This window comes from Oncorhynchus tshawytscha, linkage group LG11, assembly GCF_018296145.1.
Source record: "Oncorhynchus tshawytscha isolate Ot180627B linkage group LG11, Otsh_v2.0, whole genome shotgun sequence".
NCBI lineage: Eukaryota > Metazoa > Chordata > Actinopteri > Salmoniformes > Salmonidae > Oncorhynchus > Oncorhynchus tshawytscha.
Window position 1 is genome coordinate 31,181,159 of NC_056439.1, and position 27,322 is coordinate 31,208,480.

The 27,322-nt window shown below is 43.0% G+C and overlaps 1 protein-coding gene across 1 annotated transcript; it reads right to left on the reverse strand.

Moving 5' to 3' along the window:
- Positions 1-254: 254 nt before the first annotated feature.
- On the reverse strand, positions 255-19,581 carry lg11h14orf180 (linkage group 11 C14orf180 homolog). The gene is made up of 8 exons (XM_024400660.2): positions 19,165-19,581; positions 17,840-17,870; positions 11,658-11,744; positions 9,511-9,637; positions 5,524-5,663; positions 3,632-3,807; positions 3,413-3,539; positions 255-2,382 (listed from the first exon to the last, which is right to left on the reverse strand). The coding sequence occupies exons 1-8, from the start codon at positions 19,315-19,317 to the stop codon at positions 2,177-2,179; spliced, it is 1,047 nt and encodes a 348-aa protein (XP_024256428.2). The 5' UTR covers positions 19,318-19,581; the 3' UTR covers positions 255-2,176.
- Positions 19,582-27,322: the final 7,741 nt, after the last annotated feature.

Consider the following 27,322-nt stretch of genomic DNA (forward strand, 5'->3'; position numbering starts at 1 on the left):
GAAGAAATGTAGTCCGCAGTGTGGAAAGATGGAACATCACTTTATTACGCGTGCACACACACACACACACACACACACACACACACACACACACACACACACACACACACACACACACACACACACACACACACACACACACACACACACACACACACACACACACACACACACACACACACACACACACACACACACACACACACACACACACACACACACACACACACACACACACACCACCCTCACAGATCTTGGTATGCAATGACAGTTTTATTTCAAATAATTCAAATAAATAACAAAATATAGAAACTACAAAATCCTTCTAAAAGGCACTTCTTTCAAAGTGACCACAGGCCTATTGTCAGCAGTGAAATGCAGCTACTAACCAAAATGTGCAGAAACAAGCCATGTTGACTTGCTGGGTATTTGTATTGCTAATGATAGTAGTTCTGTTTGAAGGTGCAAAGGGAACCTTCAGTCCCAGTAGCTCCTCCATTCAGACAATTGGTTGCATCATATTGCTCAGATTTTTCCAACACCGACTCTTTCTTATAGTTGTGTTCCCTGAAACCTGTTATACTGTTTAAAGAATATGTATCAGTGGAAACAACGTCTTGTGTTTTATTGCTCAGATCAAGAGGTATATGATAAGCATCACATATATAAGCATCACATTTGTCCTTTAAAGCTCGACCTGTTTATAGAAGAGACTTTAATTTCTATATTTGAATGGTTCCAAGTACTGAAGGTCCCACAGTGATGATTTAATTAGTGTCATAATGTTGCTGCATCTTACCACAGACCATTGGACCGTACAATTCATGTAGATTCCTTTCTTTACTTTGCATCATTAACATTTGCTCTAATTTAAGGTACTTTCAATTCCCAAATAATCCTTAACTTTAAAAGCATTTGACATCAAGATTAAAATCTGAATATTGGCACAATCAAAAAATAGAAATGTAACAAAAGCCCTTACAAAATGTACTCTAAAGAAAATAAAAGTATTTGATATTTGAGTAGATGCAGATATGCAGTATGGAAGAATAAATACAATTTAGAGGAGAGAGGATATTATTTGAGGCAATTTAGCATTTACCAAGAAGTACACTGTCAAAATCATAAGCACTCATTGAATTTGAGTACATTCCCAGGAAAGTGAGTATTCATATTATTGTGGTGAATGTCTTATCATCTTTGTCCCAACTTGGAACCCAAAACTGATCTGACCTAAAAAATAGTCTGACTACAACAGGGTTTTCCAAACTCGGTCCTCGGGATCCCAATAGGTGCACGTTTTGGATTTTGCTCTAGCACTACACAGCTGATTCAAATAATCAACTAATCATCAAGCTTTGAATCAGCTGAATCATTTGAATCAGCTGTGTAGTGTTAGGGCAAAAAAACAAAACGTGCACCTCTTGGGGTCCCATGGACCAAGGTAGGAAACGCCGGACTGCAGTATTTATGCTGTAAAAGAAAGATGGCTTTGTCAATTTGCTAGTTTAACCTGGCACTGTGAAGTGAAGCAGTCCTGTGCCTGTGTCAGCGATCCTTTTCAGAAGGTTGTCACATTGTGCTTGACTCAATCCATAATCCTTATTTTAGACGGTAAGGGTGTTTTGTGCCAACTCTAAGCAGTTTTCACACTTTATACATTCAATTATGTGCAATAACAAGGCGTAATATTGTGACAGTACTTAGTATACGGTATATACACATTCATATCTGTAGCTAGCTTTTAAGTACACAAATGACATAGCATTGTAATTAAATAAATATAATTAGTTTGGCATTCCATGAAACATTCACTCACAATAGATTGTGCCAAGAAAGGAACATGTCAATTATTGTAGCAATTAAGTGAGCATACCAGTGAGCATCGACATTGCTGATGTGCAAAATGTCTTATCAACAAAACGAACATGGTAGCATACCCACCACCTAGGTACGTACAGTATACAGGCATGGAGGCTAAATATCTCTGGGATTACACATTTCTCCATATATGGGTGTGAGCATAGCAGTAGGGGTGCACATCTCAACACCATAGATAGATAGTCCGTGTGTATGACTGAGGTGCTCGGGACCAGGCTAGGTAGGGCACCTCAACGGACATGTAATGGAGAGAGTGAATGCAGTCCTCCATGCCTCCCCCTCTGGTGGGTCCCAGTCACTGCATGGTTAGCCAGATCCAGCAGCCCCACAGCAGCTGTTTTATGTGTATCAGGTAGACAGCCAGCGAGGCCTCCAGCTCCTCACAGACACGCTGTGGGCGCCGGCGGTCCGTACAGAACATGGCCACGCCCAGCAGTGACATCAGCAGGAACAGGCAGGTGAACAGGGCCAGGTGGGGGTTGGGCGGTGATGTGTCATAGGCTGTGAACCACAAGAGACCAACAACAAACTGTTGAATGATTTATGATTTGTAAAGGCTCTCCCAGTCTGCATGTTCAGGAGTGAGGGGCATGTTGTTTTCCTGATGCCAAAATCACTTTTTTCCACCCCATTGTAGCTAAAGGCCTGATTTTCAGTCTCTTTATTAACAGTATAAAAAGTGCCATACACCAGATACTGGACTGGAATATGCAATATCAAAAGCGGGTGGAATACCCATGCATCACAGTACAATATTAAAATGTCTATGATTGCAAATTCTCATATTAAGCACCACTCAACAGTCTTCCTTACACAGATTTAGTATAACAAGTCAGTAATGACCAGTCAATGAGGGTGACACTTGCTCCATATTCTTAGTGAGCTATTATTTGGGACCACTGTCAGACAGACTTACCAACTAAACGGTCATAGTATGGAATGTCTGCGAAACCGATAGACAAGAAGCAAGTAAATAAATAAATAAAAGGCTACCTTATTTGCATGCATAATTAATCATGAAGTGTAAATAGCTTGCTCATGTTTGTTCTTTTTGTAAATTCAGTGTTACATTAAGTACTACAGTATCCACAAGGGACAGTGTTTTACAATCTAATCACAGGATTTTACTGTATCTTGTTCATTTTCTTTTATAGCTAAGCCATAACAATGCAGATCCCTTTGTAAGGTTCAGTAGTAGTGGCCCATAGAGAATGAGGAGAACAGTAGATTTAGCAGTATAACTCACCAATGTATGTAAGCATTGTTTAATACGTTTTGATTTAGTAAGTGTTTAATTCTCTAAAACCCAGTGGAATAGAGCTGAGTCAGTCCAATAACAAATTCCTTCCAGTGCAGTAGAGAGGAGTGTGAGTGACTGGGTAGAGGTGAGAATGCACCAGAGGGCAACGCCATCTCTCCTCGGCTCGTTACATGCACTGAAGGGGCTCAAACTTTGAAAGTTTGGAAAGATCTAGTCCTCATGGCCTCCATATGTTTGGCATTTGATCTCTGATCCTGATGTCTCTCTCACCATGCACAGTGGTTTCAGGCTCCCTGAACCGGACCCGCCGCTCGCCTTTCCGTCTGTGGCTGGGCTCTGAGTCTGATCCTGAGCCAGATCTCTTCAGTATGGACATGGGGATTTTACCGTTGGTGACCTGAGGGTGAGATATCATTAGAACTGAGGACACAATGGACACAATGGACACCAGTTTTGAGGACATTTCAGTCATTGAAATAAAAGTGTCACCTTGGGTTTTGGTGTGTCCACCAGTGGGCGGGGATCTTTCCTGTGCCGGACCTCAGAGCGTTTATCCCGGTGGGAATGGGAATGGGAATGGGAAAGACCGTTGTTGAGTGTGTCTCTGAAGGACTCGGCAGCAGCAAACCTCTTGGAAAGCGCTGACACACACTGGCCTAGGGAATCTAAGGGATTAACCATGAGTAAACATTAGTCTCTGACCACAGATGGAACCTGGATCCAAGGTACCAATAAACATGCAGACAACTACTGTGTAGATAGAGCTGAAGATGAAAGTTCAAAATACAAAAACAAACATTTCTGCGAAAAATATCAGGGTTGACTCCATCATGGCCATTTACTATATACACAGGTACAGTGCAGTGGTACTTACAACACACACATTTCCAGATCACAAAAGCACTGCACTGGCTTTGTACTATGAAAGATGTGGAATAGACTGCACAAGCAACATGTAGACCGTCCAACTATCAATAAATGGATTTATAGGAGGAGTGCAGCTCACACCCACAATGACAACTCTATGACAGCCATTTTAGGTCACAGCGAAATCACACTTTGTGTACAAAATAAATAAAATAAAATCTAATCTTATTTGTCACATGCGCCGAATACAACAGGTGTAGGTAGACCTTACAGTGAAACTCTTTACAAGCCTTTAACCAACAAAGCAGTTTTAAGAAAATAGGGTTAAGAAAGTATTTACTAAATAAACTAAAGCATTTTTTTTTAAAGAACACAATTGCATAACAATAATGAGGCTATATACAGGGGGTACCGGTACCGAGTCAACATGCGGGGGTACAGGTTAGTCGAGGCAATTTGTACATGTAGGTATGGGTAAAGTGACTATGCATAGATAATAAACAGTGAGTAGTAGCAGTGTAAAAACAAGGGGGAAGGGGGGTGGGGGTGGGGGCTCAATGCAAATAGTCCAGTTGGCCATTTGATTAATTGTTCAGCGGTCTTATGGCTTGGGGGTTGAAGCTGTTAAGGAGCCTTTTGGACCTAGACGTGGTGCTCTGGTAGCGCTTGCAGAAGCACGTGAATGAAATGTGTACCCTGACAGTGACCTGGCTTACATTGCAAGGACAAACTGTGTCCATGCTTCAGCTGTTCTCTTTACTTATTGACAATAATTTTACCAAGGATATGGCCAAGAAGGTCAACTGGCATGAATAGGAACCGTTCTCTTAGCACCCCAGGTCCTACACATAGCCTGCTCTACTGAGCACCCCTGTCTGTGAACACTGACTCAACAGCTGTTCTCAACATCTAGGGCACATTTTACCCCGTGCCTTCTTCAGCAGACCTCTTTACCCCAAAAATGGCAACTTTGGAAAACAGTAGAAAATGCCACTTCCTCATCCTGCGAGTGAAGCATGAGCACACCAATACAGTGGCTTCAAACTGTCAATTTCACAATAAGTATTTTCTGTTCAGCTCTATATAAAACCACTCTGAGTGGGTGTGTTTATTCATTTAACAATTCCTTGAGCAGACATCATACAGTAGGAGGGCTAACTGGAATTATGTAAGACACTTATAGTGCGATGTGTGCGCTGAGGCAAAGCAGTTAAGTTGTTCCTGGGCTTAACAGCTGTTTTCCGGTTTGTCATTCCACAAGAGTGTGCTTTATGTCAACCTAGTGACAAGGTCTACACCAAATCACCTCTCAGGGTTCAGTTTAACTACAAACTGTCAACTATAAACTCTCCACTGCCTGTGCCCGCCTGTCACACTGAGAAGAACATGCAGACACACTCAGCCGTGATTTAACACTCATGACTATTGCGTTAATCTACTGTAAGTATTCATCCATGTTTATTTCAGCATGACACTGGCTTTTAAAGTGTTCTGTCTTTATTCAGGGGTTTTACCTGAGTATTCTGTTTTGCCAATTTCTGCGTAGACGGTGGCCAGCAGCTCCAGACTCTTGTCTGTGACGGGGTGGTCGCTGCCAAAGGCCCTCTGATGGATCTTAGTGGCTTTCCCACTATACTCTAAAGCGAGATGAGGTCTAAAAGACGAAGGACAGGAACACAGAGATAATGAACATTTTATGGATTATTTCTCCCACTGGGGACAGATGTCATTTGAATGTCTAGTTGGATGTACATTTGGTTGAGATTTAAACTAAAGTAAATTCAATGTGAAATCAGGTTAAAGGAGGGTGAAAGAAAGGCAAAACCTTTTGCAAATCAAATCCGTTTTCCATGTTGATTCAACGTCATCAGATTGATTTAGTTGAAATGACGTTGAAACAACATTGATGCACAAGTTTTTTTCCCTGTCGGCTGTGTCAATAGAAAATCCAGACAACCAACCCATGGAAAGCAACCTCAAACAAACATACAAATAAAATATATTTTATTGTCCATTTTGCCATGGCTCCCACTGGTTGGTTTACCGTGCACCCTTCCACAGCTATACTGCTCTGGCATGGAGCTAGGTGGGCATAGCATGGCAAGACAAATTCCGGCCCTTACGTGTGCCAATGGATGTAGAGCAAGTCCTGTGTAGTGTCACAGATGTCACGATCGCTGTTCCAAAACCAAGCTTCCCTTCAATTAGTAATGGCCAGGTGTCTGTTTGCACTGTTTTAGAATGTCATTTGAGGACATCCAATCGCCAAAGTACAGCGAAGCCCTTCAACGGCCGAAGGACTTCCTGCCACAGCGCTGAAAGATTCAGGAAGCACGATAACTTTCTGTCCAAGAGAGAAGACGGGGGCTGGCATTGACTTAGCACTGACTACTAAAGACAGTTATATGAGCACCTCTTCCAGTTTTCTCTTGGTAGTCCTCATTACTCCATCAGTGTCCAACGTTAATGTTCATCTCAGAGACCGTTCATAAACACAAACAAAAATGTCTATGACCCAGTAAAGATGAAGAGGCTGCCATCCTCCCAATTCCAAACTGCCACAAACTCCAGTGCTCAAGTGCTGTAGTAGGATGTGAGTCTTCTAAAACCCTGTAAATAAAATATTGCACCCAAACAAGTCCATTGGATTGGGAGGCATCTAATGTGTGGATGAATTTGGGGCATTCTGTACATTTCTTAGTGTGAAAAGCATAGTATTAGAGATACACTAAACTAAACATACGGTTCTAGAGATGTGCTAAACTAAAAGTACTACAGACACACTAAACTAAAAGTATATTGCTACAGACACACTAAACTAAAAGTATAGTACTAGAGACACCCTAAACTAAAATACAGTAAACTAGTATTACAGACACTAAACTAAAAGTACTACAGACACTAAAAAAGTATAGTACTAGAGACACACTAAACTAAAATAGTACAGACACACTAAACTAAAAGTATAGTACTAGAGACACACTAAACTAAATGTATAAAAGTAAACTAGTACGGTTACAGAAACTAAAAGTATAGTACTACAGAAACTAAAAAAGTATATTAGAGACACCCTAAACAGACACACTAAACTAAACGTACGGTTCTAGAGACACACTAAACTAAAAGTATATTGCTACAGACACACTAAACTAAAAGTATAGTACTAGAGACACACTAAACTAAAAGTATAGTATTACAGACACACTAAACTAAAAGTATAGTACTACAGACACACTAAACTAAATGTATAGTACTAGAGACACCCTAAACTAAATGTATAGTACTAGAGACACCCTAAACTAAACGTACGGTTCTAGAGACACACTAAACTAAAAGTATATTGCTACAGACACACTAAACTAAAAGTATAGTACTAGAGACACCCTAAACTAAACGTATAGTATTACAGACACACTACACTAAAATATAGTACTACAGACACGCTTCACTAAATGTTTATTACTAGAGACACGCTAAACTAAACGTATAGTACTAGAGACACCCTAAACTAAACGTATAGTACTACAGACATACTACACTAAAAGTATAGTACTAGAGACACGATAAACTAAACGTATAGTACTAGAGACACGCTAAACTAAACGTATAGTACTAGAGACACCCTAAACTAAACGTATAGTACTACAGACATACTACACTAAAAGTATAGTACTAGAGACACGATAAACTAAACGTATAGTACTAGAGACACCCTAAACTAAACGTATAGTACTACAGACATACTACACTAAAAGTATAGTACTAGAGACACGATAAACTAAACGTATAGTACTAGAGACACCCTAAACTAAACGTATAGTACTACAGACATACTACACTAAAAGTATAGTACTAGAGACACGCTAAACTAAACGTATAGTACGAGAGACACCCTAAACTAAACTAAACTAAGTATTGTACAAAAATGAGAGATCAAACAGCAGAAACCAAAAAAGCGGATGTTTCCGGTTTTCAGGGATACAGCATTTTCAACCTAACTTCAGTTTCCCCTTCAAAATGGTTTTGGGTACTCCAGTCAGCCATATTTTTTTTTACACCTGCTAGGTTAAGTTACCAAAAATGTGAACACATTCAGGGCCATCTGATTGGTCCAGAAATCGATGGGTTAGGCCAGAGCCAGAACGCACGTGGGTAAAGCAGTGGTTTGAAAATTAGTCATTGGCTTTGACACTGTGATTGGTTAGACACGATTCAATCACTGATTACTTTGTTTTGAACAACACTCCTCGTGCACCTCATCACCAAAAACGACTTCAACGACGGCAGTCTCAGACTAGTATGTAGTGAACGATGGAGCAGCAGAAGAATTTAGCTTGAGTAGTCAGGATACCTGTTACCCCCATTCCACACTATCAAGCCAATCAGGCTAAATTCTCTAATCTTCCAAACATTGACAGGAAGGGCAAATAAATGTGTATGTTCCTGTCTTTGTGGCCTACCAGAATACCCCAGCATCAAGGACATCAGATCAATGTGTATGTTCCTGTCTTTGTGGCCTACCAGAATACCCCAGCATCAAGGACATCAGATCAATGTGTATGTTCCTGTCTTTGTGGCCTACCAGAATACCCCAGCATCAAGGACATCAGATCAATGTGTATGTTCCTGTCTTTGTGGCCTACCAGAATACCCCAGCATCAAGGACATCAGATCAATGTGTATGTTCCTGTCTTTGTGGCCTACCATAATACCCCAGCATCAAGGACATCAGATCAATGTTTATGTTCCTGTCTTTGTGGCCTACCAGAATACCCCAGCATCAAGGACATCAGATCAATGTGTTCTGGTAACACTTGAAACTCCCATTAGGGATGTTGTCCCTTTGCTCCACCTCTACAGGTAAATTCACCTCGGTGGTTTTTGCATGAGGGCCACAGATGCAAACATTTCTTTGTGCACTGGTTTATTTTGGCAAGGTACATTTTCATCCTGATTACATATTTTCTAATATGGAAATGAGTATCACTTTAAGATGTGAGACAGCATACAGTTTAAATACTGTAGATTTCTGTTAGAAATAAGCATATCATTCAGAAACGTCCAATTTAAAACTACAGAAAGCAAACAATGCCTCAATGAAATAGCCTCATGTCTGAATGACAGTATCACTGTTTTTCATTTTGTAAAGATATTATACACTCATACAGCCTTTCAAAAGTAAAGGGGAACAGAGCTAGCCAAAATATCAAAATACAGCATCTAGTAAATATAACTACAGCCTTTTGGAGCCTTTAACAGCAAGCAAAAACACCTACAGTATCAGTATATATTATGCTGTCTATATCAGGCATAATATTAATATCTACTTTCTCATCCCTCCATACTTGAAACCCAGTAATTACCAACACCAGTTCAGAAAAGCCAGTAGAACAGAAACAGCAAAGTTGTCTCATTTAATGAGAGGAAGACCAACAATACTAAACAGCACTGCCCTTATTGCAAGAGAGGACATTTGCGTTATTCTTGTTAACTCTACGTACCTTTTACTCATGATGCAAAGCTGGGCCAGCCGCTCAAAATGCTGTGCCTGGGAGGCCTGATCCGATAGCTCCTCTGGGGATGTCCATCCTGTCCCAGACGAGCCCAGCAAAGCCTCCTTCTGGGGGCCTGTTACACACACACAGGGCATGTAATCAGCCGCCCGCTAACGTCTGTCTCGATCCCTCTTGCTCACGCTCTATCCTTCTCTCGCTCTTTATATCCCTTTAACTCCCTCTGTCTCTCTACATAGCAAGTAAACAGAATCCAAAATGCTGGCGATGTGATCTCTGGCAGGGCTGGCAGTGTGGAGATGAGAGTGGAGTCTGAACAGCAGGGTACAGTGGAGCCAACAGGATAGTGAGCAGGAGACGTCAGATAGAGAGCAGAGGGAAGAGGGAAGGGAGAGGATACTGTGAGTGCAAACAGCGCACTTACCACACCCACAAAAGCAGTGGCACAGCTACCTGTTCACACAGACACCTGAGCTGACCCTGGTGGGTGTGGAGATTAGCCTCCATAAAAGCTTTTCCAGCCTAACGTTGGAGAGGTAAACTGAAAAGTAAAGTGGTTCAGAAATGGCAATAAGGGGACAGAAACTATTAACATGATGAGGGAAAAGAATAGAAAGCATTGAAAATAGAGTAGGTCCAATATCTGTCAGATAATCAAAATGAGATGGAAATGGGCTGAGGTTTGAACATGAGATTGAAGAGAGAGAGAAGGATGGTGGAGTGATTGTGATGCCAGCATTGCCCCAGGAGAGAGAAACAGAGCAGCTGGCACAGTGCTGAATCAGGGGCCTCAGTATTCCATGGCGCCACACAACTCCTTATGAGATAATGCCTAACATGGCCATTTGTCTTCCCTGTCCATCCCATAACTCCTGCTACCTCCTGCCCATGCTACACTGAACTGCTGTTGAATCAGCAGCCTCCAGACAGACAGACAGACAGACAGACAGACAGACAGACAGACAGACAGACAGACAGACAGACAGACAGACAGACAGACAGACAGACAGACAGACAGACAGACAGACAGACAGACAGACAGACAGACAGACAGACAGACAGACAGACAGACAGACAGACAGACAGACAGACAGACAGACAGACAGACAGACAGACAGACAGACAGACAGACAGACAGACAGACAGACAGACAGACAGACAGACAGACAGACAGACAGACAGACAGACAGACAGACAGACAGACAGACAGACAGACAGACAGACAGACAGACAGAGACAGACAGACAGACAGACAGACAGACAGACAGACAGACAGACAGACAGACATGAAGGCATATGTCTGGAGAGGAGAGGCAGCAGGTGATAGATGACTGGCCAACCCTGTTGGGTTGTAAGGGATACACCAGGCTCTCTGGCTGAGGTTTGTTTCTCTATTGTACAGAATCACACATTGCACTGGTATCATTTCAGATTGGTATATTACAATAAAAAGGTCCTAAAAATACACTGCATACCATACTGTATACCACAATTGATAGCTTACAACAATGGAATTTCGTTAGGGCACCCCTTAATCACCCAGTTAGAGTGCTAAGTGTAGTTTATAACACCGTTTTGGGAGGACAGCTTTAAGCTTCAGATGACATACCTAATCCACAACAGGAACTTCCATATATGTGCTTGTTATTCTGTATTGGAATGCAGCCTTGGTGCAGGAACTCCCTATATGGACTCAGACTTCACATATTGGAATGCAGAATTCCATACATGGATAACAACATTCATATTGGAATGCGGCCCTGTAGCAGGAACTCCATATATGGGTCCAGACATCCACAATGGAAGGCGGCAGAGCGGCAAGGAAATCCATATATGGACGTAGAGCAGTACCCATGCCAATTTGCTCACCTGCATCCAATCTTCATTAGCCAAAAGCCTGCCTCACTCACCTGACTCCAATTGCTTCATCAACCACCCTCATAGTACTTAAACGTCATCCTTCGTCACTCCTTGTACCTATGCACAATGGTGGGCAATGAGTGGGTGGCCAACCCAGATCCACGACAAAGCGCTACTGACGATGGCCCCCTTCTGATATAGTTGTCAGATGGTGAGAAGCTGAACTTGTGGATGCCACCTTACTGCCCCCATTTTACAGATGTAAATATACTTGCCTGTGCTCCCCTGAACAGCAGTGAGCTCAATTAGAGAAACCTCGTAGAACATCTTCTCAGCCTGAATGAACTGCAGGGCCTTGCCGTCTATTTATATAGGTGAAGGATCAGGCCCAGTTGTCAAAGGTATTAAGTCAGTTGTAGTGTCAGAAATGTTGTCACCAGGCTTAACTGCAACGTGTTTTTAAAATATTTTTTTATGGCTCCTGAATGTGACCTCAGCAAGTAACAGGCTCATCACCAACATTCTAGACAGATAGCTCAAAACATAGTCTCTGTGAAGGCTTGGACTATAATATCTGGGCATTCTACTGCAGTCTTGTTTGTCAATGTTGATGTGCCAGTTTTTTGGGGTATGTGATTCTGTAAGGGATGGATTTAAATTTACTGGGGGGGGCTGTTCCAACTCAAGGAGTTCACCGACAGGTTTCTGTGCCAATGCACCACACAACCAATAAACAAAGCATACCAACTTTGAGCACTTCAATATCATGGTTTGTGTTAACACCACAAATAGACTGTCGATCTCAACAAACAGAAAATACATCCCTCTCTACATTTGAGGTTTACCCAGTATCGAAGGCTTGGCTTGACAATCTCTGATTTTTTTGTAAACGATGTCTCTTTCCGTTCATCAATTGGCCACTGCGTAGTTTGAATTTATTGATTGATAGATTTTGTCAGTTAAAAAAACAAACATTTATACCCAAAGATTTTAATTAAGTGACCGGGTTTGCACAATAAAGTCAGGGACTTACAGTATCATAGGCCTTCAGTAGCTAAAGCTTAATAATAGGGTAATATCAAAAGTCAAGCCATTGTTTATAGGGAAAATATGAGCAGAAGAGCGAATGTAAATCAGGGAAAAAATGCGCTAGCCTCCCCAGTGCCCAATAAAAAACATACACAACCCTCCCCAAAGCAACAAAAAAATCTTGACAACCCTCCCCTATTCTGGACCACCCCTCCCTCCAACAAATTTAGATCTGTCCCTAAGGCACATAAATATGTGTGCCATCCCTAAAAATACTCAGGAGCCGAGTTGGTTCACTTTGTCAAAGGCATTCTTCATACTGAAGTAAATGCATCCCTTTGTATGTTGACACCGTTAACACTTGACAGGTGAATTTAAAAGCATTGCTTGACAAGGAAAATGTGCTTAAAATAAACACAGACATACAGCCTGGCGTAAATGGCCTACTCAAAAGCAGGAGCTCTCTGTCGCACGTGAGACCAGACTTTGCTTAGTTCTATTTCTGAATGCTTGTGTGTGACCTATTGATTGCCGTTAAAGTAGCACAGTTTAGATAGATTAAAAATGTATTATATACAGTGAATAAAGGCTATTTGCGTTATTTCTATGCTTCCCGTTCTTAAGTTTTGTTTTTGTGTCTTTTACTTTTGGTTTCGTACCCCAGCTTCAAACAGCTGAAAATACATTATATCTTTGGTTATGGAAAAGATAGTTCACAGCGATTCAGATGTACTATGATTTTCTACACTATACTTTTTTGTTTTGTCACATAAAGTGAAATTAGGCGAACCATTCGAATGTTACCAACCAGGAAAAGCCGGAGCGATTTCTGCATAGTGCATCTTTAAATGACAGTAGTCTATAAACCCTATCACAACTGTCCATGTGAAAGGAAAGAGGCTACCTTTTATGACTAGCAAAATACACGAGAAGCACATTAACACACACTCCGAATAGACTTCACTAGCCAGAAGGATACACAATGTATGCAGTGCCATGCATACTTTATGACTCCAGTAGACATCCAGTGGACAAGTAGAATTTTGTGTTTACTATGTTGCTACTACGTGCTGTGTTTACTACGATCCTCTTCTAAACATCCTGCATATACTGCAATGTGCCTCATTCCTATTCGTTGACAGTATATAATAGTCAGCTGAGGTAGAGATATTGGGCTGCTGACAGACAGTTTTGGGTTAACTCCAGGGTTTACTGGGCAGCTGAGGTAATGACTGTTCAAATCAAACCACATTTTATTTGTCACATGTGCCGAATACAATGGGTGTAGACTTAACCAAGTAAAAAATTATAATAAAAGAAAAATAGTAACACAAGAGGAATAAAATACACATTAAGGAAGGGAGTACCAGTATACAGGGAGTACCAGTACCATATCAATGTGGCGCTATATATAGGGAGTACCAGTACCAGATCAATGTGGAGCTATATACAGGGAGTACCAGTGCCAGATCAATGTGGAGCTATATACAGGGAGTACCAGATCAATGTGGAGCTATATACAGGGAGTACCAGATCAATGTGGAGCTATATACAGGGAGTACCAGATCAATGTGGAGCTATATACAGGGAGTACCAGATCAATGTGGATATATATACAGGGAGTACCATTACCAGATCAATGTGGAGCTATATACAGGGAGTACCAGTACCAGATCAATGTGGAGCTATATACAGGGAGTACCAGATCAATGTGGAGCTATATACAGGGAGTACCAGATCAATGTGGAGCTATATACAGGAAGTACCAGTACCAGATCAATGTGGAGCTAAATACAGGGAGTACCAGATCAATGTGGAGCTATATACAGGGAGTACCAGATCAATGTGGAGCTATATACAGGGAGTACCAGATCAATGTGTAGCTATATACAGGGAGTACCAGATCAATGTGGAGCTATATACAGGGAGTACCAGATCAATGTGGAGCTATATACAGGAGTACCAGTGCCAGATCCAGTACCAGATCAATGTGGAGCTATATACAGGAGTACCAGATCAATGTGGAGCTATATACAGGGAGTACCAGATCAATGTGGAGCTATATACAGGGAGTACCAGTACCAGATCAATGTGGAGCTATATACAGGGAGTACCAGTACCAGATCAATGTGGAGCTATATACAGGGAGTACCAGTACCAGATCAATGTGGAGCTATATACAGGAGTACCAGTACCAGATCAATGTGGAGCTATATACAGGGAGTACCAGTAGCAGATCAATGTGGAGCTATATACAGGAGTACCAGTACCAGATCAATGTGGAGCTATATACAGGAGTACCAGTACCAGATCAATGTACCAGTACCAGTCAATGTGGAGCTATATACAGGAGTACCAGTACCAGATCAATGTGGAGCTATATACAGGGAGTACCAGATCAATGTGGAGCTATATACAGGGAGTACCAGATCAAGTACCAGATCAATGTGGAGCTATATATACCAGTACCAGATCAATGTGGAGCTATATACAGGGAGTACCAGTACCAGATCAATGTGGAGCTATATACAGGGAGTACCAGTACCAGATCAATGTGGAGCTATATACAGGAAGTACCAGTACCAGATCAATGTGGAGCTATATACAGGGAGTACCAGTACCAGATCAATGTGGAGCTATATACAGGGAGTACCAGTACCAGATCAATGTGGAGCTATATACAGGGAGTACCAGTACCAGATCAATGTGGAGCTATATACAGGAAGTACCAGATCAATGTGGAGCTATATACAGGGAGTACCAGTACCAGATCAATGTGGAGCTATATACAGGGAGTACCAGATCAATGTGGAGCTATATACAGGGAGTACCAGATCAATGTGGAGCTATATACAGGGAGTACCAGATCAATGTGGAGCTATATACAGGGAGTACCAGTACCAGATCAATGTGGAGCTATATACAGGGAGTACCAGTACCAGATCAATGTGGAGCTATATACAGGGAGTACCAGTACCAGATCAATGTGGAGCTATATACAGGGAGTACCAGTACCAGATCAATGTGGAGCTATATACAGGGAGTACCAGTACCAGATCAATGTATCAATGTGGAGCTATATACAGGGAGTACCAGTACCAGATCAATGTGGAGCTATATACAGGGACTACCAGTACCAGTGTTGATGGCCATTACAGACACAACACTTTTCACATGCCAATAAGATGGCTGGAGAGGCGTTCACAACTAACACATTCAGTATGGATTACAAACACAGATATAATTGCATTGTATATCCTGGCTTATAAACTGTACCTACTCGATCCATCACCCCCAAAACAATCATGAAAAAACTGTCAATACCACGTGATGCGTCAAAAATGTTTTTACAAAATCACCCCAAAGTAAAATTTCTAATGTGTTTTGAAATCTGGAGATAATTCCACTATGATCAGAGGCCCATTAAGTCCATATCACTACATTAGAAAGCCCCATGCTAACTGCCAACAGTGAGATGAGTATGACGAGGACCCTCTGGGACAGAAGGTCACTTCACAGGCAGGCCACAGAGGTCAAAGCACTACTTCTGCTGGTCTGGGGTATTTACAACCTGGCAGGACAGCAACAACAATGCAGCGAACCCACACTGAGTAGGTACTAAGTCCTCCACCCTGAGTTAGTGATGACCAAATTGGGGAGAAAAAAACACGGAAACAAAAAAAGCGACCCCGTTCCAACAGCAGACCCTCTTCCAACAGCAGACCCCCTTCCAACAGCAGACCCCCTTCCAACAGCAGGGTGAACACAATTTAGAGCACATGCAGTACATGTGAAGTGGAGAGGGTCAAGGTTGAGATAAACTTCTAAAGGAAGCACTCTGAAGCATATGTGGCTTGTGACACTATTCTCATACAGTCAACACTATACCACAAAAAAGACAATAAAATGTTTTGGATTGTGTTGATTACAAACATGAAACTGTAACAGAAAACATCCTGAGAATGATTTGACTGAAAATTCCATTTGATTGTCTTATTTATTTCTCTAATTTGAGAGCCAAATTGAATGGATAGATTAATACACTTTCCATGAAACCCAGGATGACTTTTGGTCAGAGAGCTCTGAGAAGAATTCCAGCAACTGGGAGTTATTATTATGGCATTTGATGCTGAGAGTTTATGTTTTTTTAGTCTGTGCATGTGAAAATATGTGTTCCCATCAGAGTCAGTTAGATTAGGCTAAATCTTCACCTCCCTCACTCCCCAGGGAACCTTCCCAAATACAACCCAGAGAGCACTTTAAAAGCCTGTTAAACTCTGGCTCTGCCCAGTCACATGAATATCCTGTTTAACCTGTCCTCGGGGACCACCCACTGGGCACAGATGTCAGATGTCAGTTTGACTTACATTTGGTAATTAATGTGAATTAATTAATAATTTGTCATTGGATTTAGCTTAAAAGTTAGGTGAAAAAAATACAAAATTCCCCTACGTTGATGACTTTTTTTATATCCAATCAGTATCTACGTTGATTCAACATCATCACATTTAATTTGGGGTTTTAAATGACGTGGAAACAACATTGATTTTGCCCAATAGCCAGTGACTTTAACTGGAACAATCAGACTGTCATGTATCCCATTGTTCTGGCCTAATCTCTGTGTCGACAAAAAGACATGTCTGGATCAGTTCCACGTAACAAGTTCCATGATAAAAACTCAAATGACTTTGTAATCTACTTCAAATCGTTATGGTGGTAATGACCTGTGTCTATGAAGCTTATATGTTACTATTAACATATGACACCATTGTGACATAATTATTCATGATGCTATGTGTCTCTTTCATGTTAACTAAATGACTTCTGAGACTATGGACATGTATTGATGAAGTGAGCCCAGTAAATCAACCTATTTTGGGAGATGGGTTGTGAGGAGCTGGGTCTTGCTGAGCCAGATAACTTGAGCTAGCGTGAAATGTTTTTCAATGTCGGTAACAGAGAGGAGTGCCATGGGAAGAGGTTATATATCCTGCAACACCACACCCCTCTTATCTGAACCCTATACTGCACTGGCCTGTAGTGGATGATGGCGGTGGTGGTGACACACAGCCACTGCAGAATACAGGTTAATTAGCTTTCTCATACTCTGTGTTGTGGGGAGATAAGCACTTACAAATCCTCTTAAGAGAAAAGCCTGACCCCATTCAAAACCTTGAGCATTCTGGGACAAAGCTGTGATAATATTCTGTCCCATGGACACAAATTCCCTCTTTATACGATGCTTTTTCTGTACAGACAAATTACATTTTGCACTGGAATTCACCATACCCGCAGGCCACTGCCACCAAAAAAGGAAACAGTTTTTGCCTCCCAAGCATAGTCACAGGTTTCATGCAAAGATAGTACTAATAGTTATCTGGAAGTGGGGTTTGGTCTCACAAGGCCTCCGTTTGTGTGTAAAGGATACAATTATTTTCGGAGATGAAGAGTTCAGCAATCTGTAATCACAAAGGAGAACACATATTAGGATTGTATGATATGAATATGCTACACAATTAATTGTCTGTCTGCATTCTACACATATTACCATGTATGACCATTCACATCCACTATTCTCATATAAGCCAATGTATTGTGGAGGGGAATGAACAAAACCTCTCTCTCTCTCTCTCTCTCTCTCTCTCTCTCTCTCTCTCTCTCTCTCTCTCTCTCTCTCTCTCTCTCTCTCTCTCTCTCTCTCTCTCTCTCTCTCTCTCTCTCTCTCTCTCTCTCTCTCTCTCTCTCTCTCTCTCTCTCTCTCTCTCTCTCTCTCTCTCTCTCTCTCTCTCTCTCTCTCTCTCTCTCTCTCTCTCTCTCTCTCTCTCTCTCTCTCTCTCTCTCTCTCTCTCTCTCTCTCTCTCTCTCTCTCTCTCTCTCTCTCTCTCTCTCTCTCTCTCTCTCGCTCTCTCTCTCTCGCTCTCTCTCTCTCTCGCCGTTGGTCTGTTCAACATCATGCCACATTCCTGGGATATTGGGTAAGGGGCTACATTTGTAAATGTAAGACATTTTCTTTGGGTCACTTGATACATATTATTATCCAGGGGCCTTTAGTATGTAATCTGGTACTGTGGCCCTGGTTCAACAAAACTGGATCAAAACAACAATATTCTATTCTGGGAGACAAGCATGCACATGAAATGAGTCCCAGTAATCGGATGCTATTTGCATTCATCAGATACAGTGGATTTTCTGGTAATAGGCAACTGACATACATTATTATGTTATGCACTATACATGGACCACTTCCAACCTCATATTGAGGTACAGTAGCTAACATACTCACAGGTTTGCAATATGCATATTACTGACATTGAAAAGAGCCATTTGACATTTTTCTGTCTGTCCTGAGACAGACAGACTCCCTGTCTTCACCTTGCAACATGCACTGTCAACAGGAAAAACACTGATCCTGTGCTGTGAGTGGCAACATGACATTTGACATTGGTATTGGTGATGGCAAGGTTGTATTGGTATGTGTAGTGTGTGGCTTGTGTGTTTATATTATATGCTAATGTATGAGCAACAGGCAAACACAGTGTCAGTACTGTATGTATGGTATCAGTATTGTGGTGAATGGGTTTTGTGTCTGTGTGCTCATGTTTATGTACACCACAAGTGTGTGCATGTGCCTGTAGACTGGACGTTTGTGTGTGCAAACATTTGTCTACAGTATCCGTGTGTATGTTTGCGGGTGCATGTATACATATGGGTGTGAGAGTGAGTGATCGTCCGGCCATTAGGTCGGTGGCTCACCTGGTGAAGGCAGTTGGGCAGCGAAGTGAAGCTCTGCACGTGCCTTAACCCCAGCAGAGAGCTAAGGAAGCAGTGGAGGGCGGCCTGGTACTCCCCCTGTTGCTGGAGCTGCTGTCCCAGTTGAAACAGGCCCTCCCTTCCCCCGTTCAGCATCCCCAGTCCCAGACAGAGGCAGCGCTGCCTCCCATCGGAGCTCCGCCAGCCAGGGACAAACGCTCCACTCCACCCCCAGAGCAGAGAGGGGAAAAAATCTAAACAGCCCAGGGATAAAAACACAACAGAGATATGGTTTACAAGAGCCAGACTACAGAACGACTTCCTCTCTGTCTTGTCTATTCACAGTAACTCAAGGGCAGGTGGCGAGCTGAGCTGAGGCAGGCTGTGAAGACAGATCAACTCCCCTCCCTCTCAGCTCATGCTGCATCAGGAAAGGAGGAGAGGAAGTCAGAGGGGATTTGTTCATTGACTGGCAGAGCCCTGGTCCAATCACTGCTCTACTTGCGTACAGTAGTCCAGCCAGCGTGTGTGAACAGTCTCAGCATGTAGGTAACGGAACTGTCGACTGAGCACTGTGGCTCTCTCCCTGAGCACTCTGGTTCTCTCACTGTGGTTGGATCTCCTTATGAAATCAAATTGCAGGGCTTTATGCTTCTGCAAGGTTTCACCACTGGAAATACAGCACATGTTTAATGTATTCCATTTGTGCATTTGATTTAATTTCAGGATACACTCTGACCTAATTTGTCTAGTGCACTGGTACAGCAATGTTGTGCATGTCTTGGGGGAGGGAGGAATTAAATCAAGAAATCTTAATGCTTTACTTGTGGTTTATAAATGAGAAGCCTGTGAAAATGAACAATGGCCTTACACAGATAAACAAGTGCTTGACTAAAAATGCAGTGTGTCTACATGTTTTCCTGTGAGTAACATAAGCAGATGGACTCCATTATGGTCTCCATACACTCATGTGTTTCGTAATGCGTGACAAACAGTAAGCGTAAACAAAGAGTCATTAGTAACACCTGCTGTATGTGTAGACAGAGAGTGCTCCACTGTTCAAACAAGGACAACTAATATTTATTTATCCACCGGCCCGCCTGCTTCAGATGTTTGCTCTTCCTTCAACAGTAAACCAGCGACAATCTGTGCTCAGGGAGAGGGTGTGACATTGATTTTGTTAGTCACTCTCACTCAGATGTCATATTTACATGGCATAAGTCATGGAAAAATGTGTAGAAATGCAGGAAATTAGCTTTAAAACTGCAAAAATGTCTATCTCCCAGAGGAGGCTGGTGGTGGGAGCTATAGGAGAGTGGGCTCATTGTTATGGCTGGAATGGAATAAATGGAACAGAGTCAAACAAGTGGTTTCCATATGTTGATGTGTTTGATACTGTTCCATGTATTCCATTCCAGCCATTGCAATGAGCTTGTCCTCCTATAGCTCCTCCCACCAGCCTCCTCTGCTCTCCACCCCATGGCAAAGTGAGTAAAATTGCATGAAATGTGTTATAAAATTGCACACAAAAAATGAGCACGTGTGGAGAGAGTTGATAGTTCAGATAAAATATATTTAGGACGGAGACGATCATGTTGATGAGCTAAAAGAGAGAGTAAAGAGCCCAATGTTTTTTTGCTTTCCCAGAAAGTAGAATTGAGCGCAAGAAATTAAGTGTTGAGATCAGCATCTCCCTGCTCACCGTATACTTGCCTGCGCTCTCTCGAAATGCACTTGTGTGTTCGCAAATCTACATGTTACTCAAATATGATTGACAGCCTTATTGACAAATCACAGCAATGACCTTTGTTACAATGCCAGTGATTGGCTAGCTAGCTAAATGGAAGGTGGGACCAACGTGATGTTTACATCCCCAGGTATATAACCAGTAGCCACATTGCAACATGGAGGACTTCCCAAAAGGCGCTTCTTATTTTAGGTAAGAAAGCTAGTTTAGGAATTCATCTTAATGCTATTTCAACGTGTTTTTGATGATCTAATTTATGTAAAGATTTGCAAGTGGATTTCTGTAATGATAGACTCAATAATTCCAGACATAAATCTTTTTCGGATGCGATGTCATTCCTTCCGGTTTCATCTCACTCATTTATTTTTTTGCCTTTATTTATTTAACTAGGCAGGTCAGTTAAGAACAAATTCTTATTTACAATGACGGCCTACAAAAGGCCTCCTGTGGGGACGGGGGCTGGGATTAAAAATAAAATACAAATATAGGACATAATGTAATAACATATTAACACATGTAATAACGCACTCACTGACTGTTGTCTGCATGTGGCCAAACCATGCAAACTATAGCTTGCACTCTGTGTCATAACCTCCCCCCGCACAGCGGGCTGACTGAGATAACATATACACTGAACATATACACTGAAATTCCTAAAACACACACTCGACCCCCCTTCTGGATGGGCTCCAAAGACAAAGAACTCTGTCAAGAACCAATGGGATACGGACACCAGGCTGGAGGGGACTGTCTATCACCTACAAGCAACCTACCAGAAGCCAGGACTACCAGAATCTACCTACGTCATTTCAATGTATAAATTGAACTGCACATCATGTTTCACTCTCTTTTTCCGATAGTTCCCTAAGAACTAGACGAATGGGGCCATGCAGCACGCTTTGCCATATATCATTACTCTTGAATAAACGGCCTTTACTATACCTTATCCGCCTTGTCCAGAGTCGCCACTTGGTCCCGTTTCTCATGTATCTATTCATCAACAAATTGGTAGCAGAGGATGGTTCAAAACCCATGAATTCAGTCCATAGAGAGTTGATGAGAGAAAAGACAAGTTGACGACAGATTCTAGTGACGGGCGACCTGTCTACAGGAGCCATCGGGGATTCAACTCGCCTCAGGAAACTGATCAAAGAGCTCGACACTATAAGGTAGGCAGAGCCGGTTAAATTAAAATCTGCATATTATATCATAGTCAATATCCAAATTATGATCAGGAGTACTGGAGGCGTGAGTATGAATTGCTGTTAAATTTATGGAAAAATTATCCGATAACCAAAGGCATTGCGTAATGATATCTGTGTAAATACATTGTCAAATCTTATTCATATAGTCTGGCAATAGTAGATGTGACAATCTACTAGGTGTGACAGTGAGGAATTTGATGACAAAATGAAATGAAATGTGATACATTGTGAAGTCTTATTCATATAGTCTGGCAATAGTAGATGTGACAATCTACTAGGTGTAACGGTGAGAATTTGATGAAGTCTTATTCATATCGTCTGGCAATAGTAGATGTGACAATCAACTAGGTGTAACGGTGAGAATTTGATGAAGTCTTATTCATATAGTCTGGCAATAGTAGATGTGGCAATCTACTAGGTGTAACAGTGAGGAATTTGATGACTCTGTGAAATGAAATGTGAATGTGATTATGAAATATTTTGTTAATTGATCGAGACGTATAACCAAGACTGGGACTAGTGGAGTTGGCATCCCACTAGGAGAATCAGTTAATAAGTTAAAAAATTGGACTAGGAGTGAAGGAATTAAACCTGATCTCTCCAGATTAATGTCACTGATTGACCGTTTCATGAGACCGAGTGATACTGACCACCGACTCTAAATTTGACCGCCGACTCAAAAGTTTGGGGCGGGGTTGTGCGGCCGCCGTGCTGTGTAACGAATTGATTTCTGTTCCCTTTATGCTGTTGGTGTTTCCTAGAATTAATTCGACAAATATTATAGAAGGCATTTGAATGCATTGTCACTGACCCAAAAGTAGGCGTTAGGGACACTAACATTTGGCCAGGCAGTAGAAATGTGTGAAGTTGTAGAATTACTCCAATAAACTACCCTAGACGCATAATTATCTCGCGAATATCCCTTTTCAATATTTTAGCACAGTTTACTCCAATAAACTACCCTAGACGCATAATTATCTCGCGAATATCCCTTTTTGATATTATAGTATAGTAATTTTACAAAACTCTTTGTGCACGAGGGTGAAGCACAAGAGATAAGTCTGTGTTGGCACCAGGAATACATCGCTGGTTTCGACCAAGTGACGGACTAAGTGCACTGAGATAGCTATAGGACCCAGAAATAGTGAAACGTCAATATGGCCTCAATTACCGTTCCCAAACTCAAATTCAATGAATATTTAGATCAGAGAATACAGGAAAGGGCAGGAGGAAAACAGGAGTATAAATCGTTAAAAACCATATGGGGGGGGAATTAGGCTGAGATGGACACAGGCAGGTTACATTAGTGGAGTTGAAAGCGATGATGCCCTTGATGTGCGATGAAAGCGAAAGTAGACCTGGACGTGATGAGGAGGAAATGGGACGGGACATCCGGAACTCTGTAGCTCAAGCCAGAACTATGATAGACGAAGCTGAACGTGAAGGGGGCTCATTCCATGTGGAAGGGGTAATGGTAGGAACAGTGACGGACCTGATCGAACCTGTCAGACAGTCCGTAAGGCTCTCAGAACTAAGAAGCAGGGGAGTCTCATCCAGAGCATACTGGGATCCCCAACATGGAGAGACAGGAAGGACAGGCTTCCAAATGCCGTTAAGGCCCACTCCTGATGGAGAATACGAAGAGTACCAACCCTGGAAAATGACAGACCTCACCACTTTAATGGAACAGTTGCCCAGTCTACATGGGGGTGCCTCTGCATGGCTCCTCCAACTACAGACACTTACCTCTGGCCTACGCCTCTGTCTGGGAGACATGAAGGCCCTGTTGGCTAGAGCTACAGACCATACCACCATGATGGCTCTCATAAGAGACGCAGATCTGGCCACGGCCCCAGCTGCACTAGGCCTAGGACGATTCCGAACTCAGTTATGGGCTGAGTTGAGAAGAGCATACCCTACCGAACGAAACCACTCAACCCTGTCATCATTCACCATCAATCCAGGGGAACAACCAGCAGCCTACCTGGATAGAGCAAAGACAATATGGAGAACCGTTCATGAAGACCCATATGATCACACTGCTACCACACTCAGCATGTGGAAAGAAATGGTGGTGAATGGATGTCCTACTGAAGTGAAAGCACAGTTGAGGGGCACAGTGGGCCTCATCTCCCTCCCTCTGACCCAGTTCAACACACACATCCATCATCACGTTGCTCAACATCACAAGGATAAAGGGGGAGCTGAATCCCAGGTGCAAAAGCTCCAGGTTGAGCTCTTGAAGTTGCAACTGAAAGACGCGCAGAGGGGAGACAAACCACAGAAACAGATGGTGGCCGAGGCATCTACAGACATTGCCGATATAGTCACTAAAACAGTCACCCAGATGATGCAGCAACAAACTGTCCAGCAGACCTCCGCACCCGCTCCTGCCCCTGCGCACTTAACACCAATGCCAATGGCACCAGAGGGGGGACCACAGGTTGCATTCCAGCCACAATGGATTCCAGGACTGCCTAGAGGGGGAGTTTGCTAAAACTGTGGGACACCCGGTCACTACTCCAGGGATTGCCCATATCCACTGTCTCAACCTCAGCACCCACCCAGGGGAGGAAGGCCCTTCTACGGTCCACCTAGAGGGAGGGGTGGCTACAGGCCATCCCCTCAGCCACAACCACAGCCGCAATCAAGAATTCAGAGTGAACAACCTGCATACAACCACCCAGTGCCATTTGCCTCCTACCCATCACAGCAGGCGCCGTTCCAGGGTATGTCAGGAGAATACCCACCTTGGCAATGAAGCTGCCCACCATCACCACGAGAGAAGGACCTGACCTCTCTACGGATGCCTCTCTCACCTCCCCTGACTACTCCAAGAGTTTCCATTTGGATGTTTCTGAAAAGGAAGGATTCACCTCATCCGTCCTATTCCAGAAACAAGAGGGGGAGAGAAGGGTATTGATGTACTACTCTTCCAAACTGCAGTAGCAAAAGCTATTGAAAAAACAGCCCACCTCGTGATGTCACCCTTCAATCAGGCATCATCCCTCAACCAGCACCTGCCCAATTAGCTGAAATCATCAGATTGACGCAGGCCCTCATCAGAGGAAAAGGAAAGACTGTGAATATCTATACAGACTCAGCCTATGCCCATGGAGCAGTCCACACTGATGGACCCAGAACTTTTACGAGAAGCACATAGCCACACACACGAAGGCAAACTAAAGACCCTGCAAAGGGTCTCACACATATGGTGGCATCCACACATGAAAGACATGACTGACTTATTTTATGACGATGATTTATTTTGGGACGAATGCCACATTTGTGGTGGCCACAACCCAAAGAAACCCTATCAGACACCCATGGGCTCATACCCAGTACCCAACGCATGTTTTCAGGACATTAGCATAGATTACACAGACATGGGGGCGGATAATGTGATTAATGGGAAACGATACCTATTAGTGATGGTGGATAGGTTTTCCAAATGGGTAGAGGCAATTCCAACGGCGGGAGAGGATGCGAAATCAGTCATTAAATTTGGGTCTGTTTATAGGCCACAATCCCAAGGTGTCGTGGAAACGCGCAGGTCAAACGCTTAAAATTCAAAATAGCTAAGGTATGTGCCGGGTCGAAGTTGAAATGGGTCGAAGCCCTGCCCCTGGCGTTGATGGCCATGAGAACCTCACCAGGGTCAGGCACCCATCTCTCTCCTCATGAGATAATGACTGGAAGAGTCATGCCTGGCCCACCAAGGGAGGGAGGTCATATGCCCGCCCTTGATGTGCAACAAATTGTAATGTCTGACTATGTGAGAGAACTAACGGAACTTTCTGCAGCTCTCTCTGTTCAGGTTCGCAAGGTACAGGAGGGAGAACTGCCGGAAGATCCAGCACCACTGAAGGTAAAAGTTGGAGATTGGATAAGGGTAAAGGTCCACAAGAGAAAGTGGCTGGAACCCAGGTGGACTGGTCCGTACGAAGTGAAGGAGGTTACTTCACACTCAGTCCAGGTCAAAGGTAAATTGGGCGCACCTTGGCACCACCTCACACATTGTACACCAGCTCCAACCCCTTCCCGCACACTGATGGAAGTCAGAACTGACCTAAGTGGTCTACATTCGGTCCCAAATTCTACATCTATTTAGCCAAGGAAAATGGGAGGTTCAGCCCCATACTCCCTGACTAAATCACACCTTTCCCCCTGAGAACGTTTGGGGATCTCGAGACCCCTGATTGTTATTTTTCTTCTCATAGGGGGAGTCACTGTATGCACACTCACATGGCTTATAGACCAACAGATGCACCCACTACAGATTCACACACTGAATTCTACTCTACTCTACTCTCATCCGACTGGTAATTGCTCCTTGTGGGATGCAATTTACCCTGTCGTCTCCGCTACGGTCAGGGCACCAGTATTTTCCTCTGATGTTGCCAGGGCCGAATTCTCCTGTATTAACTTGACAGGGGGTATACTACAGTTAGGGTTACTCCCTGAGGGTTGGTGTACAAATAATATCGTAGTAGTTGGTGGTTTTAAGCCAGTGGTCAGGGCTGACATCTGGTGGTGGTGTGGGGGAGCTCGGGTTTTTGACAGAATTCCCAGTGATGCTACGGGTACTTGTGCGCTTGTAACACTTCTGTTGCCTATCTCTGTTTACCCTATAGGTGTGGGTGATTTGGTGACCCGGATACAGGCTGTGGACCCACAGTTTCTGCCACCAGAACCAAGCGGGCAGCAGCCCTGACTGTCGGGGATCCCACGTATATTGATGCCATAGGTGTTCCTAGGGGGGTCCCTGATGAGTACAAGCTGGTGGACCAGATCGCCGCAGGTTTTGAATCAGCTTTTTGCTGGTGGTGCACTGTTAATAAAAATGTTGACCGCATTAACTCTATACATTTCAATGTCCAAAAATTAGGTAACTGGACTCAACAAGGTTTTGAGGCCGTGCATGGTCAACTGGCTGCCACCTCCCTTATGGCTTTTCAAAATCGCATTGCCGTTGACATGTTGCTGGGTGAGAAGTGTGGGATATGTTTTATGTTTGGGGAGCAATGTTGCACATTTATCCCCAATAACACAGCCTCTGATGGCAGCCTCACTGTGGCGTTAGAAGGCCTGCGTACCCTTAATGGTAAAATGAAATCCCACTCTGGGGTTGATACCAGCATGTGGGACTCCTGGATGGATGCATTTGGTAAATATAAGGTCCTGGTCTCTTCTATTCTGGTCTCTATCT